This window comes from Periophthalmus magnuspinnatus, chromosome 12 (genome assembly GCF_009829125.3).
Source record: "Periophthalmus magnuspinnatus isolate fPerMag1 chromosome 12, fPerMag1.2.pri, whole genome shotgun sequence".
In the NCBI taxonomy this organism is placed as follows: Eukaryota; Metazoa; Chordata; class Actinopteri; order Gobiiformes; family Gobiidae; genus Periophthalmus; species Periophthalmus magnuspinnatus.
Window position 1 is genome coordinate 3340690 of NC_047137.1, and position 17237 is coordinate 3357926.

Below are 17237 nucleotides of genomic sequence, written 5' to 3' on the forward strand. Positions count from 1 at the left end.
GAAAACTGGGTAAGGCTACTGAAATGCACAAAGTATTAGGGGTCGTAATGTAAAAAAAAAAAAAGTTCACATACAGTTTCGTGCCCATAGGCTGCTACAGTACGTATGGGCTATGTATGTGAGTCTACTGAACTGTCTCCATCACCTATAATCAAACTTAGCACTCAAAAGAAGAATTTCACAGAGGGGGGAGTACATTGCAAAATTGCCTAGGAATGATTTTTACACTAGGCCCATTCAAAGTAAAGCCCTGTTAGACACTATATTAAACTGGAATCCTATCGGAAATTACCAGAAAAACAACCAATTTGGTTTAGGAGGATACATCGTTCAAAGTACCCATAGTCTAAAATTGAGGTGGAGGGCAGGTCTGAATTCTAGGTGTGTGCCTCTTAATCTAGCATGAATATTATTGCTGTAATAATTTGATTATTATATGTAATCCAGATACCTAAAGTGAAATTCACCTCGGTCTTTAAAAAGGCTTTATTCATTTCACAAAGTACCCTAGTTGGAAGGTCTGCTAGTTAGTGATAATGCTGCCCTTAATGGCACAGCATATGAGAATAAAACTTACACTTACATAAAAAAAAAAGAAAAAAGAAAAAAAAAGAAACTTAATTTTTTACTTTTAGTTGTTTAGGCTTGCTCTGTATAGTACCCTAATGGCGCCACCTAGTGTCAATATATAGCCCCTACTCTGTGACGACCAAAAATCCTCCCGAATCCAGATTGTCCCATGCAATATCACACCTGTTACTACTATTAGGCCTAGTATGTTGTTATATCCTAGCCTATAGTCGACTACGTCAGCAGAACAGCATTGTATATCTGTGACCATTTACTCTGTTTCATATCAGTCGACACTGGCCTGTACGCGTCTTTTGTATGTAGCGCACGTGGACATGTAACACTGCAGTGCACACTGGAGGGCGCTACTGTGTTTCTGATGGTTTCCGATCACGTCTACCATTGATGAGGGTTTATGATTTTTTTGTTTCTACCATGGCCTGCTCGAAACAACACAAGGGGGCGACACTGTACCGTCTGAATAACGTTCTACAATCCTACATTTGACAGCAGCGTTTGGAAATTATCTTGTGACAGACCTGCACTTTGACCAATCACATACGCTGTAAAAATTAGCTGAACCAATCAGTGCGTCAGTTGTAGATTGGGGCGTAACTTCCGTGTGGGCGTGCGTTACCCTGTCGGAAGTGTGGAGGTCAAACGTATTTAGAAAGTGTTTCAAAAACGGGAGGCAATCAGAACGATCTATTCACAGGTACACTTTTCTCATATATATTTTTACTGAGAATGTTTTAACGCCTAAATGCGTGTGTGGGCATAACTTCATGCTTTGTATGATGGGAATTATTTTGAAAAGTAGCTGCTAGTCGCGTGTTTCTGCTAGCTCGTTAGCTAACAAACAAATTTAATGCTAAAGTAGCAATATGGAGTCTATGAATTCTTCTTACTATTAATATTTATGACGTGTTCGTGATATATGTGTTCACAGAGTCGTTAGCCATAGCCACAATTTCGGTGTAGCTCTGCACCTTGCTTTCCACATTTCTGTCTTTGGGAGCTGGAGTCACGGTCATAGTGGTCATAGTGGTCATGTTTCAGTCCGTGCCCCGACGTCCACTCTGCGAGATGAGTGTGAACACGGTCAGAGCTCAGAGCGCCAGGAGTTTTAGGAAATCTGTGGAATGCACGACGGCGCAACTAAAGAAGGTGCCATGGCTGAACAAGAGCATGGGTTTTTTCCTGTCGTTGCTTCAGAGAACAGGAGTAGGTACTAACGAGGCCTCTAGGTCCAGCCAATGCAGGAAAGGATTTCTATCCATCTTCGCGGACCATTGTGGTTTTGTGACTGGCCAGAGGCTGCGGCGTGCATGTCAGATAGGAGAACTCTATTCCAACATATATTCTGAACGGACAAAGTGGACTCTAGTTGGGAACATATGGCGCAGATTTCAGAGTAAGCACGCCCAAAGTGGGAAACTCATTGCCGCCCTTGCTGGTGTCTTCATGTGGGATAATGAGAAGATTCAAGATGAAGAGATGCACAGGTATGAAATTTCTTGGGTGATTATTTCATTGTCATTATAACTTTATTCAGTGTCTTATTTACAAATCTGTTAAGGTGTGGACTAGAGCTTCAGACCCTGGACACCGCAACTCATCTCAGTCCATCTTCTGGGACAGTGGCTGGTCATTCAGAACCTGGCTGGGAGATTGTTATGGACAAGAAAGACTTCAAAGTGTGGAGGCGACCAATCCCCAACAGTCACCTGTATGAATACAGAGGTTAGCAAACAAATTTTCCCCCCAAATTTCTATCTGTGAGTAAACAAACATATTTTTTCAACAGTGTTGGGCTCTTATAAGGACGTTACCCCAAGGCAGTTCTTCAATGTTCAGGTACAGAAGATACTAGGCACAGTTCCATCTTTTAAACAAGTGTTAAATAGGCTGTTTACACATTTGTGTAGCAATCTGCTCTTGCACAACATGGTGGCATATGCCTACCACAAAAGGGCAGTGTTAGTCTCGTTCTAATTTCGGCACCTTGACCTTCACCTTTTTTTCTCCCAGTTGGATACGGAATACAGAAAGAAGTGGGATGCACTAGTTATCAAACTGGAAGTAGTAGACAGAGATGTCAACACAGGGTCAGAAGTTGTACACTGGGCAACACATTTTCCTGTGAGTTTATTCTTTATGTAATATTTACAATGGGAATATTTATGAGCAGTTTCTTATTTAAGGCTTCAATTTGTAGATTTAACATTATTTTTTCATTACCACAGTATCCTATGTACTCAAGGGATTACGTTTATGTGCGTCGCTATGATGTTGATATTGAGAACAACTTGATGATTCTAGTATCCAGGTAAGAATTTACACTTATAAATTTGCCATGTAGTGAGACTTCTGGTTTTACATATTTGTGTGTTTTTGTCCGTTTTCAGGGCTGTTGAACATCCTAGAGTTCCAGAGTCGCAGGAGTTCGTGAGGGTCCACTCATATCAATCAAAGATGGTAATTCGTCCACACAAGTCATTTGATGAGGTTTGTCCACAAGGCTTTGTTTTACATTTTATTAATTTAGGAATATAGTTTTTCATAATAATAATAAGAAGAAGAAGAATACAAATCACCATTATTATTGTTATTATTATTTATTAATAATGTTGATAATAATGATCATAATCATAATAATGGTCATGAAGGTAAGAGTAATAATAATAATGGTAATAATAATCTTTTTTTGTATAACACTTTTCATACATGTTCAAAGTGCTTTCCCTGATCAAGAAACAGACAAACAAATGCAGTATACATTAAAATGGGGCATACTGTAGGAACAATAGACAGTACAATGGTAAATACAGTAGTGATGGTATAAAACAGTTCATGTTGATATATGGGTAGGCCTATACTAATTAAAAGCTAATTTATGTGTTATTTGTTTTAAGCTTGGACTTCAATGTACTAAGATCTAGAAGATGTTGGTGCACAGATTACAAAAGCAGCATCTCCAATTTTCTTTCCTCTGTTTTGAGGAATTTCCAAAAGGCCCATGTTAGATTCATTGTGTGTTAACTAATAAACTTTATTGTTTTTATGCAAATATTCACTCATTTTCAATTTGATGTCTGCAACACATTCCAATAAAGAGGGGACAGGGGCATGTTTACCACTATGGTACATCACCTTTCCTTTTAACAACAATCAGTAAGCATTTGGGAACTGAGGACACTAATTGTTGAAACTTTACAGGAGGAATCATTTCCCGTTCTTGCTGAATGTACAACTTCAGTTGATCAGCTGTCTGGGGTTTCAATTGTCATATTTTGCGATCAATGTGCCACACATTTTCAATGGGAGTCAGGTCTGGACTGCAGGCAGACCAGTCTAGTACCTGCACTCTTTTACTACAAAGCCACGCTGTTGTAACATGTGCAGAATGTGGCTTCGTATTGTCTTAATGAAATATGCAGGGATGTCCCTGAAAAAGTGGATTTGGAGCAACATATGCTGCCATCCAAGAAATGTCTATGTACCTTTCAGCATTAATGGTGTCTTCTCAGAAGTTACTCATGCCATGGGCGCTAACACCCCCCCCCCCATACCATCACAGATGCTGGTTTTTGAACTTTGTGCTGATAACAATCCAGATGGTCCTTTTCTTCTTTGACACGCAGGACATGACGTCCATCATTTCCAAAAACAATTTGAAATGTGGACTCATCAGACCACAGCACACTTTTCTACTTTGGTCAGTCCATCTCAGGTGAGCTCGGGCCCAGAAAAGCCGGCGGTGAGATGTAGCGACGAACTGTGTTAACTGATAATGGTTTCCTGAAGGGTTCCTGAGTGGTAATATCCTTTTCACATTCATGTCGGTTTTTAATACAGTACCGCCTGAAGGTCAGGGGCATTCGGTGTTGGTTTTCGGCCTTGCCACTTACGTGCAGAGATTTCTCCAGATTCTCTGAATCTTTTGATGATATTATGGACCGTAGATGATGAAATCCCTAAATTCCTTGCAGTTGTATGTTGAGAAACATCATTCTTAGACTGTTGGACTGTTTGCTCATGCAGTTGTTCATAAAGTGGTGAACCTCACCCCATCCTTGCTTGTGAATGATTGAGCTTGACCTTTTTCCAATTAATCTGTTTACCTGTGGATGTTCCAAACAGGTGTATTTTAAGCATTCCTCAACTTTCCCATTCTTTTGTTGGCCCTGTCCCAGCTTTTATTGGAACGTGTTGCAGGCATCAAATTGAAAATGAGTGAATATTTGTCCCTCGTGGTGTCCTTTGGGGGGTGCTCTGGGAGTATGGGGTCCGGGGCTCTTTGCTAAGGGCTGTCCGGTCCCTGTATGACCGGAGCAGGAGCTGTGTTCGCATTGCCGGCAGTAAGTCAGACCTGTTCCCAGTGCATGTTGGACTCCGCCAGGGCTGCCCTTTGTCACCGGTTCTGTTCATTATATTTATGGACAGAATTTCTAGGCGCAGTCAGGGGCCGGAGGGGGCCTGGTTTGGGAACCACAGGATTTCATCTCTGCTGTTTGCAGATGATGTTGTCCTGATGGCTTCTTCGAGCCAGGACCTGCAGCAGGCACTGGGGCGGTTTGCAGCCGAGTGTGAAGCGGCTGGGATGAGAATCGGCTCCTCCAAATCCGAGGCCATGGTTCTCGACCGGAAAAAGGTGGTTTGCTCCCTCCGGGTGGGTGGTGAGTCTCTGCCCCAAGTGGAGGAGTTCAAGTATCTCGGGGTCTTGTTCACGAGTGAGGGAAGGATGGAGCGTGAGATTGACAGGCGGATCGGTGCAGCGTCTGCAGTGATGCGGTCGCTGTATCGGTCCGTTGTGGTAAAGAAGGAGCTGAGCCGGAAGGCGAAGCTCTCGATTTACCGGTCAATCTACGTTCCTACCCTCACCTATGGTCATGAGCTTTGGGTAATGACCGAAAGGACAAGATCGCGGATACAAGCGGCTGAAATGGGCTTCCTCCGCAGAGTGGCCGGGCGCACCCTTAGGGATAGGGTGAGGAGCTCGGTCACACGGGAGGAGCTCGGAGTAGAGCCGCTGCTCCTACACGTTGAGAGGAACCAGCTGAGGTGGCTCGGGCATCTGCTCAGGATGCCTCCTGGACGCCTCCCTAGGGAGGTGTTCTGGGCATGTCCCACCGGGAGGAGGCCCCGGGGAAGACCCAGGACACGCTGGAGGGACTATGTCTCTCGGCTGGCCTGGGAACGCCTTGGGGTCCCACCGGAGGAGCTGGAGGACGCGTCCGGGGTGAGGGAAGTCTGGGAGTCCCTGCTTAGACTGCTGCCCCCGCGACCCGGCCCCGGATAAGCGGAAGAAAATGGATGGATGGATGGATGAATATTTGCATAAAAACAATAAAGTTTCTCAGTTTGAACATTAAATATCATGCCTTTGTAATTTATTCAGTTCAATGTAGGTTGAAAAGGATCTGCAAATCATTGTTGTTTTTATTTATTTTACACAGCAGCTCCATTTGAACTGGGTTAGTCAAGCTCAAACCCTGAATTTTGTGTATTACGAAGGCGGCTCACTTTTAAGCGTGGTTGGATCACTGTAGTTACAGAGTAGCAGAGCTAACCCGATCAGCAGCACGAGTTAAGTCTTTCTGAACATATCATTGATCAGTGCTATAGTTTGAGTGTGTGGTTATACGCTGTGACAAACCTTCTCAATCACATGTAATGACTTCGAAATACGAGCGTGCACACAGAGGTTTATTTCGCCGGGTCTCAAAGGCGCAGTATTCACCAGAGTATTCTTCAGATCGCTTCCTTTGGTCCTCAGAGAAAAAAGGGCGTTTTGTATTTCATTGTATGCGCAAATCGGATCATACTCCCGGAGCCAAAACCTCACTTTTGCTCCTCGTTTGCGCAACTGCGTGTAAAATATCATACACAGGGCGCATTTATTAGGCTCCTGGTTGAGACCTACATAACGATCTGTTCATGGAGCAGTGAACAAAAATGTCTTCTTTTTTCCAGAGCATTTGTTAAAATGTGCAAATATGTAGAGTGAAATGAAATCAAATAAAATCTTTTACATACGGCTCAGTTGACAGAAATCAATGTTATATTTTATAATCGGCTGTACAGCAGACGGCGCATTCTATGCCTAAAACTGGTGAAATGACGCGGCACACGGCCCTTTCCCCGTGAGCGCGCAGATACTGAAGCTGTTGACTTTACAAATTCTGTCTCTAACCGACTTTGACATTTTTTATCACTGAGCTGAATTTTAGCGAGGTTTTGAGAAGTCATCGCACTGAATTAAAGCTCGGGTATGTCCAACCACCTTAGTACACGGTTCTTTTTCGTGTAGTGATTCTTAGATGGTAATGGACGGTTTTTGATCGCCTTATTTATATGTGCGCTAAAGTTAAGGCCTTCCTGGGCACTACACTCAGGCTGGTGACATTAGTTTTAATTCACTGGTTTAAGATACCATCGTTCTCTGCAATTATATCTTTATTTGTTTTTGGCCCTACTAGTAGAATTTCAGTTTTGTTTTCATTCAATTTGATAACATTTGTATTCATCCATTGGTTTATGGCTAGCAGACAGCTTGTGATGGTTGAAACGGCTTCTTGTTTATGCTCATTAGAAAAATACAATTTCTTATCGACATAACTATGGAAGCACACATTGTACTCTTATTATAATGTGGCCAAGTGGCAGGATATTTAGTGGAAAAAAAATGGGATCTTGGGAACTATCCCAAGATCTCCTAAGAATCTTTCCTTCTGATCAGAGATGATGACCGAGAGAGAGAGAGAGACAATATCTTCTATCCTTGATGTATGATGTGAGCCATTTTAGAATGGCACCTAAGAGTCTGGACATTTTGTTTTTTCTCCCATTGGTCAATAACTATCATATTCATATTAACTGTGTTGAATGTCGCACTTAAATCCAGAAGGATGCAAATTGATATTCATAATTTTGTTTTTATTTCACAGAATGGATTTGATTACCTGCTAACATATAGTGATGACCCACAAACTGTGTTTCCTCGTTATTGTGTGAGTTGGATGGTATCAAGTGGTAAGCATTTTTGTAAATCTCAAATTCTCAAAATAACCTTATGAAAAGAGAATATTTCTAACATACATACTGTACCATATATTTAGGCATGCCTGATTTCCTGGACAAGTTGCATGTTGCCACTCTCCATGCCAAGAACCTGGAAGTGGGGATCCATGACTATGCAGGAGTCATAAAATCCAGCGACAAAAACCGACAGCCTTCTCAGGAGCGCCTTACTGGAGAAAACCCACACACAGGTGGCTCTGGGCAAATCTATGCTTAAAATTAGCCTTTTTCTATCTCAAGGGCAGTGTTTATACATCATCAAACTCTTCCATCTTTAATACTGTGCAAGTCGTTTACCTGAACACAAGAGTATTTCTTCAATTTTGAGGAGAAAGTTGTTTCCATCCTTTAGAATTAAGTTGAACATGTGGAGGTACACACTGTCCATTATGTTGCCATGAAAAATCTGGTTTACGACTTCTGATTTTGGCAGTGTTTTATTTACTCAGCCATTTAATGCCAACAGTGCCAACAAGGTATTGGTGTTATGTTGGTTGAGAAAATGATGCCTGCACTGCAACCTTTTGTAAGATTGCGCAGAAATTCCTACTTGTAGAAATGCTAATGCCAAAACACTGTGTGTGTTTAAATGTTCCAATCTTTTTTTGTTTGAGAGGTTGTGACTTAAGATAGGCAGGCAACTCTGTATATCTAATGTGATTTCAGCCATAGCAGTGGCTACTGTTTTGAATTAAGCATAAAGCAACTAATGTATTGCACTGTAGGTTTTTGGTGAGTAGGGCTGGACAGTTTCTTGAAAGGCAATGGTAAAGTTCTAAAGGTCAGTATCATAAAGGTCATGAATTCAGATAACAAATTCAGTTGTTCAGACTTGATATATTGTCTTGCAAAAATAACCATGTCTTGTACACCCAAAAATACTTTTCTCAAATGCCATCATGAATGTTTAACAAAGTAGGGAATTCAAAAGTACAATCAAAATGGCATAGTAAAAATCATATCTCATTTATGCTTGACACAAAAATAAAACAACTTGTGCATGGAGGCCTCTTCAGTAAAAAGCACTTATCTCCTTTGTGCCATTTGCTGAAATGTAAAAGAAAAAAATGCATGTATTTTATTTCCCATTTAAATTCTTTAGTTACCAAAGTGATCACAGATGTATCCGGTAAAACTGATCTTTGCACTATTTGACTTCTGGCGAGCACTTTTACAGTGCATTTATACATCAAGCTTCACGTTTAAGGGTGTCAAGTGAATGTACAGAATGCACCATGTTGTGAAAGTAGATGTTGCCTAATTAAATAACATTGTTTACAGCTAGTCACCATTATCAGGTATTAATAGTGGGAAATAGTTTTAATTTTACCTTCTTTTTTTTTTTTCAAACAAGCAAAGAAGCATTTATTATTGACATGTTGTATGAATACTTGGATGAAGTGAAGGTTGGAAAGTAATTAATACATACATTCTGTGCACATCTGTCAGTTTCAACACAAGTGGATACAGTATATGTAGGTAATTAAAAACGAGAGAGATTTGACTGAAAAAAAATTTGGACTCATGCAGTGGTTATGAATGTATTTTGATTCTGCCTGGCATCAACAAGACATCAGAAATCTTTCCAGAAATAGGTTGAGTCATACTGTGTTTTTGTTGAGCTTCAGCAGTTATTTGTTGTGATGCGTGTATTCTTGATTTCTTTTTGAAGAAACTGTTAATAATTTTCCATCTTATGTGATTAAACCGATATTGAACAAGGATGAAAACTAGAAAATAAATAAAATCCAATCAGTACTTGAGCAATGGACTTTGTCTGTCATTGATGTATTTGTGTAGATATTGCTCGGGGGTGCGACAGCATAGTTTAGTTTAATAGGGTGATCTGTAAACCTTATATTAGCTGTCTGTTGAAGTGGTGTATGCCCTCTCAATAAGCGTGGAACAAAACACTGCTCGCATGGGACAGAAAAAATGTATGTTGCGATAAATACAAAAGTGGCACAAATTTGGGAGCAGAGGCAATATTGGAAATGGAAGCTTTTAGCCCAGATGCTGTTTTTGTCATTTCAGGTGAAACGTGCTTAGTTTCAAGAGGTATAATGAAACTTAAATGGAATGTAGATTTGATTAGGTTTGTGACCTTATGGATGCCATATTGAGATGAAAAGTTTATTTGATTTTTGTTTGCAGTGCTGGATTAAAAGCATAACTTTTTCATCACTAAAGATTTTGTTTATAAATGACCTCTGATACTTTATGTAATGGTAGCAATAATTATGATTGGATGCTAAATATTCTGGAAAGGTTTATTAACATGGACAGCTGATGAGATCGTCAGTAAAGATTGTTCCTTTCTTACGACTCAACATAATCAGCCTTATATTTATTTTTACAACGTACCTCCATAAGGTGCAAAACCTTAGAAAGAGTAGGCATACAATATTATTTTATCATTTCATGAACATGGAGCTTTGCTTTGTGTGTCTGAGACATTGCGCAATGTCTCATAGTTTGATTTATTCATCTGTGATGCATCTGCAGTCCTTACACACAGAACATTGTTTTAAAATATGGCCCTTCAGCTGGGATTATTAGCTTAGTTAAAAGCTATTGGGCACTTAATGTAATTGATCATATGTGCAGATGTGACACATTGAAACAGAGCAGCTTGTAGATAATCATAAAATGCTTAAATTGGTAAGGAGTGATCTTGGAGTGTTCTTTTTTCAGACGGCTGTCTTTACTTGATTTTATGAAAACAAATGTTTTAATAATTTGATTAAAAAGGCTATGTTAACAAGTTTTCTACATATTTATTATTGCAAAAAAGTAACCAGTCCAAATCTACAAAAACACAGGAAAACAAAAAGAAATTTGCTCAACACTTTATTTTGTCATGAAGAAATATACATATTTTTATAACAAATGTTCTGATGTTCCTGTTCCTTCATTTTCAATGGCAGATGGTGCTCACAAGGCTCCAAGGTGCTTGGCACAACCATGGACAGAAGACGCACTGCATGGTTAGATCAAGCACAATGAGGACTTGGGCAAATTCTGAAACCTTGTTCCTGGGGTCAAGTTCAGGATCATCAAGAAAAAAAATCAGAGCTAAAATGTACTCCAGAAGGCTTTGTCCATCTACGCTGAGGTTGAAAATGACCTGAAAACACTGAAGGTTATTTCCATCCACTGTATTAAAGGGTATCATACAACTTCAACAAGTCTATTTTAAAGTTACTCAGATTCGGTAAGTGTTGTCGTTACATCTAATAATGATTTGAAAATAGCAATTCAATCGGTTAAAACATCTGCAGAATCAAACAAAATTCTCTTGGGTCACACGCACTGCGGAAAATAGGACTACACCCTTTGCGTACAAACTGCGACAAACCCCACCCTCCCAATGTTGGCGCCCTTCTCACCGACCAAATTTGAAGTGTACATTTTTACATTGAGCATTTTTAGTTTAACATCTGACGTAAAATTTCAATTAAAAAGACTTTCACTTATGTGACAGAAGTTTAGTATATTTTGATCGAAAGAGTACAGCGACAAGTCCTACAGTATGGAGAAACAGATTTTGATACTTTTTTCACCTGTAAAGTCGCAGGACAAAAGCACTAAGAAATTATACTAGTTTTATCCTGGTTTGTCTAAGAGAGATCAAACTTCAAACCAGACTTGACGTTTTTCAGTTAACCATATTAACGGTCACTGAGAACAATGTCAGGAGTTGCGATACCATCAAGCAAAGAGTCCTGCTTCTCCAAATAGAATTGACAATCTTGTTACCTACTCCACTGTCGACATACTAAAATGAGAGCACTTGGTGCCGTAATCAACTTACTTTTGATAACTGAACCACTTTGTGTGATGAAATGACACATGGTGATGGACCAAACTGAGCATTTGTAATGACCATATAAAAATGAACAAATGACAAATATTTTGGAGCTGGTGGTGAAGGGAAGACTGCGATGGTGAAGCAATGGTTTGGGGAATTATTAAAAAACAGAAATTATAGTCATGGTATGTCATGGTTTGATGAAACATGTATTTTTCTTACCTTTTTATAGGTTTAATTCAAGAAATGACTTGATACAATACCAGTAAAGGTTCTAAAATATGTACGCTAAGATTTTTAAGGTTGTCAATGGTTGTCCCTGACCTTAAGTAAAAAAAAAAAGAAAAAGAAAGAAAAAGAAAATAAAAATTACCAGTTGCTGTCTACACACCTGACCTTCATGGAACCTGCTTTTCCATCCTCTGGCCCCATAGATGTTGTGAGGGACCCGGCTCTTTGCGGCAGGTTTTGGTGGGACGAAGGCATCAGGACGCTCTGGAGTGAAGTCTTGGGGTCTTCCAGCCTGCTCAACTGGAGACAGACTGTCCTGACTGCGTCCTCAGCACCCTTCAAGTCCCCATCTCCTGCCCCTCCTTCTAGCTAGGAGGGGTTGGTGATGTTCTCTTGGGATAGGTGCACTGGCAAGGAGGACTTGGTCAGCCCGGGATTGGACATGGGTAGGAGAGTTTGGGGGGGCCTGGTTCCGCATTTCATAAATATTAATACAGAGTCCTCCCTCTCCAAATGGGTAGATTCTTTAATTTTGTTAGAGAGGGAAGTGCTTTATTCACTTAATGGCTTTTATTAGTGCCCGGTCTTCAACTCTTTCATTAGCTAAAGTGCTGCTATAATTTACAGGGAGAAAGGGGGTGGGGTAGAGGCGGTGTCTGACAAGGGTTGATCCTGCTGTTCCTTCTGCAGACCAGTCAGTCAGGCAATGCTCTCAACCCAACAACAGCTTTTCCTTAAATCTTTCTTTAAAGAAACCATTCAAATGCTACTCTATTCTTATTCCGAATAGCACGTCACTTTTTACATCTTCATTTTCTGCTTTTTTTTTTTAGAATCATCTGAAGTATTTTGAGAAATTAGCTTCTTTTAATATTTGAACTCCTACTAAACTATAGACTACACTGCATATTTTTTTACCCAACAGTTTGTTGAATTTTACATCCGTTTAATAGTATTGTTTAAATTCTTTAATTTAATCTAAATAATAATTATAACAGTCCAAGCCAAAGTATTTGTCATATCTGTAGTAGACTTCCATCTATGGCCAATTTTTCTCACAACCTATATTACTTTTCGCATAAAAGCTTTTGAATTCTCCTTCCCTGTATTCCTTAATCCTTGTCTGGCGCCAGCCTGTGATCAAGTGGTTAAGCACAAAATGGCCACACAGACTGCAGAGATTGCAACATACAGACACTAGATAATGCAGTTGTCCAGTTGTGTTGCACTGATGAAATGCTCTTTATCTTGCTCTGTGGAGGCTTGTTAGTTGTGAACAGCTGGCATATTTTGTCCCCAGACTGCGTCTGAGTGAATGAACTGATTAACCTGAGTGGCCATCCCCACAAGAGGGAGGGGGTAGGCAGTCAGCCTTTATAAGTGCCGTCATCATCAATGTCACATAAATCACTTAGCTGGACAAGGCTTTCAAACGAGAATCCTTCTGAGCCAGACTCTAATGTTGCTGGTATCACAAATGTTCAACCAGTAGCTTTTTATGAGGAACAGTGGGCTAAGTCTGATTCAGTGATGCAACATTTCTATGCACTTCTGTAATCATAATCATTGTAACCAATGAAAGATGATATACTGTACAGACTTAGCTTGCTGAGCTTAGCCAGATGCAAGTCACACAACTGAAGAGAATAGTACAGAATTCATTTGAAGACTTTTTATTTTACAGATTTGTGCAAGACTTAACCAATATTCAATATGAACTATTCATGATGTTAAGTATGGTGGGCTTATGCAACATTGAAAGTCATGTTGTCCATTGTCTTTAATGAGATCAAAAACAGTGACACAAATGCTTTAGTACCCATGCATGGTATATTTACTGGGAAACTCTACAAAGTGTAATTATGTGTACATGTAGAAATCGTTTCCAGTTATTTCTTCACGAGCTGGATAACATCTTCATCCTCCAAGATGTGGTCTTTTCCTACCTTTTGGGGGTTGTGTTTTACTGATGAACCCCACACAAGTGCACTGAAAAAGTAAAAGGTTTAAGTCATTAGTAATATTTTCAAGGCTAATGAATGAACAACTACAAAATACAAAATTCACATATACTAAAGGGTTATTTTTAATCTGATTGGTTCATACATTCCCTATTCCCTTGAGGGCCAGTGTTGCTCAGTAGCACTTACACATTGATGGATGCTTTTGTCTTTTGGGAGACATTAGAAGAGGGCCTAATCAACGTTTAAAATGTATCTTTTTATGGTGCACTTTACCAAAAGAGAGTGACAGCTGTGATTAAAGTGCTTGTTTTACCTTAAAGCATTTAATCATTATGTGTCATTTTGTAATATTTTATTGAAACAACATGCTGGTCATTTTTATTGTTTTTGGTTTATAGATATTGTGAAAACAGTAAGAAATCTACACAGAATAGCAAATTGTTCATTGAAAGTATCAGTACTCACTATTTAAATTCTTTGATGAGGTTTTTGTGAATTTTTAAGCAGAAATCCTCCACTGACGTGCGTCCATTTGGAAGCACAACTGGGGATGTGTAATCAGGCAGCTGGCCTTTGGGTTTGGTGTAGCTGTTAACACAAACACAACCACATTTTAGAAACATTTCCAAACATGTTCAGTTGTAAACGTTTCATATGTTGCCTACATTCGAACAAGCTGCAAGTAGTCCCACATTTTTTCCAGCAAGTCATCAAAGTTCCAGCGGTGGTGAGCAGAGATTGGGACACAGTGAGGTACCTTGTAAATAATATCAAGCTCCTCAATTGAGATCTGGTCAATTTTGTTGAGTACATATATACATGGGATGTACACCCTGTGGAGATATGAAAGTCATGAATTAGCATGTTCTATGCTTCAAATTCAAAATATGAAGAAGCCTGTGAGTTTTTAAAATCACATTTTGATACCAATTTCAAAACAACAAAAAGTAACAGGTAATAGAATGGCCCTAAATCTGTATAATTACAGACCTGAGGCTTTCCATTTCAGTTTAATCATATAATAAATTCTGTCAAATTCACTTTTTATATAGGAAAGGATAGTCAAAATGAAATCCAACAGCCCTAGCCCTAACAGCTCACCGGTTTCCTTCCACTACATCGATGAGGTCATCAGCCGTGACATCACTGCGCAGAGTTATGTCAGCATTGTGGATCTTGTACTCGGCCAGAATGGTCTTCACTGTGTCCACATCTAGCTCACTTTGTGCACACTACAGAAAAAAGGGAGACTATAGGACTTAGGCAAGAATAAACATTTTCTTAATTATTAGCTATTGTGATCCTGTTGGCTATAATAAACACTAAAACATTTAAAAAGTTTTCCCAATATGAAATGGTATAAAACAATAACATACAAAAAATAATATTCTAATGTCATCATTATCCACAAGTGGCGCAGCGATACTTAGTGGTCTGTGATCAGATTATGAGAATTTGTTTATGAATCAAGACTCCTGCTTAACAATTTGCTTTTCTGCCCACACAAATAAAAGTAAAGTTCTTAGCCACCATAGGCCTGTCCAAAATGCTATGCCTACAGTGACCGTATTTACAATTAGTGTGATTTAATTAATACATACTGTTGCAGTAAAATTTATGCCTCCTTTGTCTTTCTTCTTGAAGCCAATGTTAGGGGGTTGCTTGTTGAGTCGAATACCAAAGCCTTCCAACTCATGTTCAATAAGCTTTTTATGACCCAGAGGCTTCAGCACATCCAAAACGATCAGGATTAAGTTGCATGTTCGAGCCACTAACAAAGAGGGAATGTAACAAACATTTAGTGACAGCTTAAGAAAAAGAACCTGAACACAACACTTCTTTTTAATGTAAAATGATTGTAAACTGCATGACTGCTTTACCTGCAATGACTTGTCTCCCTCTACCTTTGCCATCCTTGGCCCCTTCAATAATTCCAGGAAGGTCCAGAAGCTTAATGTATCCAGGCAGAGTAGAGCAGTTATCAGAACAACTTTCCAAAGTAAATGAAACCACAAAATATAACAGCTTCCAATTACCTGGATTTTGGCACCTTTGTATCGAATGACACCAGGTACTGTAGTCAGAGTGGTGAACTCGTAGGCAGCAACTTCAGAATACACCCCAGCAAGGTTGCTCAACAGTGTAGATTTCCCCACTGAAGGAAATCCAACAAAACCTATTCGGGCATCTCCTGTTTTTGCAACATCAAAACCTGAAAAACACAGAAATAAAATGTCTTACAATGTGAATATATCAAAACACACAGAGGATACTATTACTAAAATTAGACTGTAAATAACCTGCAGTAAAGACACAAATGCCTTACCCTCTCCTGTCCCTCCACCGCTACCTCCTTTGGGCGTAATAAGTTCTCTTCTCAGTTTGGCAAGACGTGCTTTGAGTAGACCCAAGTGGTGAGCTGTGGCCTTGTTCTTTTGGGTCCTGTTCATCTGTATGAATAATGTCTTGGTTATTGCATACATTTGTACAAAATTGATTAAAAACAATGCAACAAAGCAAAATGTATGTCACAATGCTTTAGTTCTGACAAAATAAAATGCAGCAAACATATGATGTAATATTTCAAACAAGGGTATAAAGTACGATTTTAGCATTTTGGAGGGTAATTTTAGTCCTTTCACGGTTGTCTTACAACTACAACACTACAACTTACAACTTTAACACTACAACTAATATATACAAGACACATTTTGGCACATTAGTTATTGGTATATTTGTCAATTTTGCCCAGCCCAGCCACCCTAGTTGAATGTTGTGGATAATGTGTAAAGTAAAGTATTTAGGTCACCATCAGCAACTATGGGCATTTTTGAGAAGGTATAGTTTCATATGAAAGAAAGTGAGTAAAGGCAGTGACAATAAATCAAATTAACTATGCATTCCGACGGGGCAAGTTAAGAACAGTGAAGATTGCATGGGAAGCCTTTATATGTAGACAGAAGGGAGGTCACTTGTTATTGCATCACAAAGAGGTTATCCTATTCAAGTTTCCTGTCTGACACCCCTGATGACAGAAGAATCCTTTTACAATGCCACTGGTATTGTAAAAGTACTGTACTGTTAATATCTGCGCTATGCCATGTATGATGTATACCATATGTCAGTTAGCAAGATAGCGTAAATTCTTTCAAAAGCACAATGACACACGTAATGAAAATCTGAATAGCACTTGCTTAAAAACAATACTTTACAGCTGGATACATTAACAGTCAGCTTAATAACTAGTCAAGCATGTATTTGCTTGACTTCGCTAGATAGCATTTTAGCGGCTACCTAGCTAAAACGTGACATTTTCATTGGTTTTGCCTGTTGTTCAATCCACACTTACCTCATTTTCAATCTCTGCTATTTTAGCAAGTATACTCATGGTGGCAAATGGTTACTTGTTTGGCCAATCTCGGGGAAAAAAATATTGAAAAGAAGTAACACTTAACTAAATTGTGAAATTAAAGCATGCATTTGCTAACCCACGCAGGACTGCCGAATTCACGTAACTACTCGCGAGAGTTGAGGCTGCAAGACGAGGGTAACCTTTGAGACCGCTTCTGTGGCAAATG

General features: G+C 39.4%; 2 protein-coding genes across 2 annotated transcripts; one reads left to right on the top strand and one right to left on the bottom strand.

Moving 5' to 3' along the window:
• The first annotated feature begins 1162 nt into the window (after positions 1-1162).
• Positions 1163-8363, top strand: stard7 (StAR-related lipid transfer (START) domain containing 7). Its single transcript, XM_033976152.2, has 9 exons — positions 1163-1285; positions 1520-2075; positions 2150-2313; positions 2378-2427; positions 2602-2712; positions 2817-2899; positions 2979-3078; positions 7521-7605; positions 7692-8363. Exons 2-9 carry the CDS (start codon positions 1621-1623, stop codon positions 7868-7870), a joined length of 1227 nt encoding a protein of 408 aa, XP_033832043.1. The 5' UTR covers positions 1163-1285; positions 1520-1620; the 3' UTR covers positions 7871-8363.
• A 4991-nt stretch (positions 8364-13354) lies between these two features.
• Positions 13355-17224, bottom strand: drg1 (developmentally regulated GTP binding protein 1). Its single transcript, XM_033976161.2, has 9 exons — positions 17009-17224; positions 15986-16109; positions 15696-15871; positions 15540-15609; positions 15261-15430; positions 14761-14891; positions 14325-14492; positions 14125-14247; positions 13355-13684 (listed from the first exon to the last, which is right to left on the bottom strand). The coding sequence occupies exons 1-9, from the start codon at positions 17045-17047 to the stop codon at positions 13585-13587; spliced, it is 1101 nt and encodes a 366-aa protein (XP_033832052.1). The 5' UTR covers positions 17048-17224; the 3' UTR covers positions 13355-13584.
• Positions 17225-17237: the final 13 nt, after the last annotated feature.

Bases quoted from the DNA above. Each gene is read 5' to 3' on its own strand.
- stard7 (XM_033976152.2), top strand. From the start codon at position 1,621: ATGTTTCAGTCCGTGCCCCGACGTCCACTCTGCGAGATGAGTGTGAAC. The intron at 2,314-2,377 runs GTTAGCAAACAA...TTTTTTCAACAG, and splicing joins TCACCTGTATGAATACAGAG to TGTTGGGCTCTTATAAGGAC. The intron at 2,428-2,601 runs GTACAGAAGATA...TTTTTCTCCCAG, and splicing joins GGCAGTTCTTCAATGTTCAG to TTGGATACGGAATACAGAAA.
- drg1 (XM_033976161.2), bottom strand. From the start codon at position 17,047: ATGAGTATACTTGCTAAAATAGCAGAGATTGAAAATGAG. The intron at 16,110-17,008 runs GTAAGTGTGGAT...TTATTCATACAG, and splicing joins TAGCAGAGATTGAAAATGAG to ATGAACAGGACCCAAAAGAA. The intron at 15,431-15,539 runs GTAAAGCAGTCA...CCTCTTTGTTAG, and splicing joins AGGGAGACAAGTCATTGCAG to TGGCTCGAACATGCAACTTA.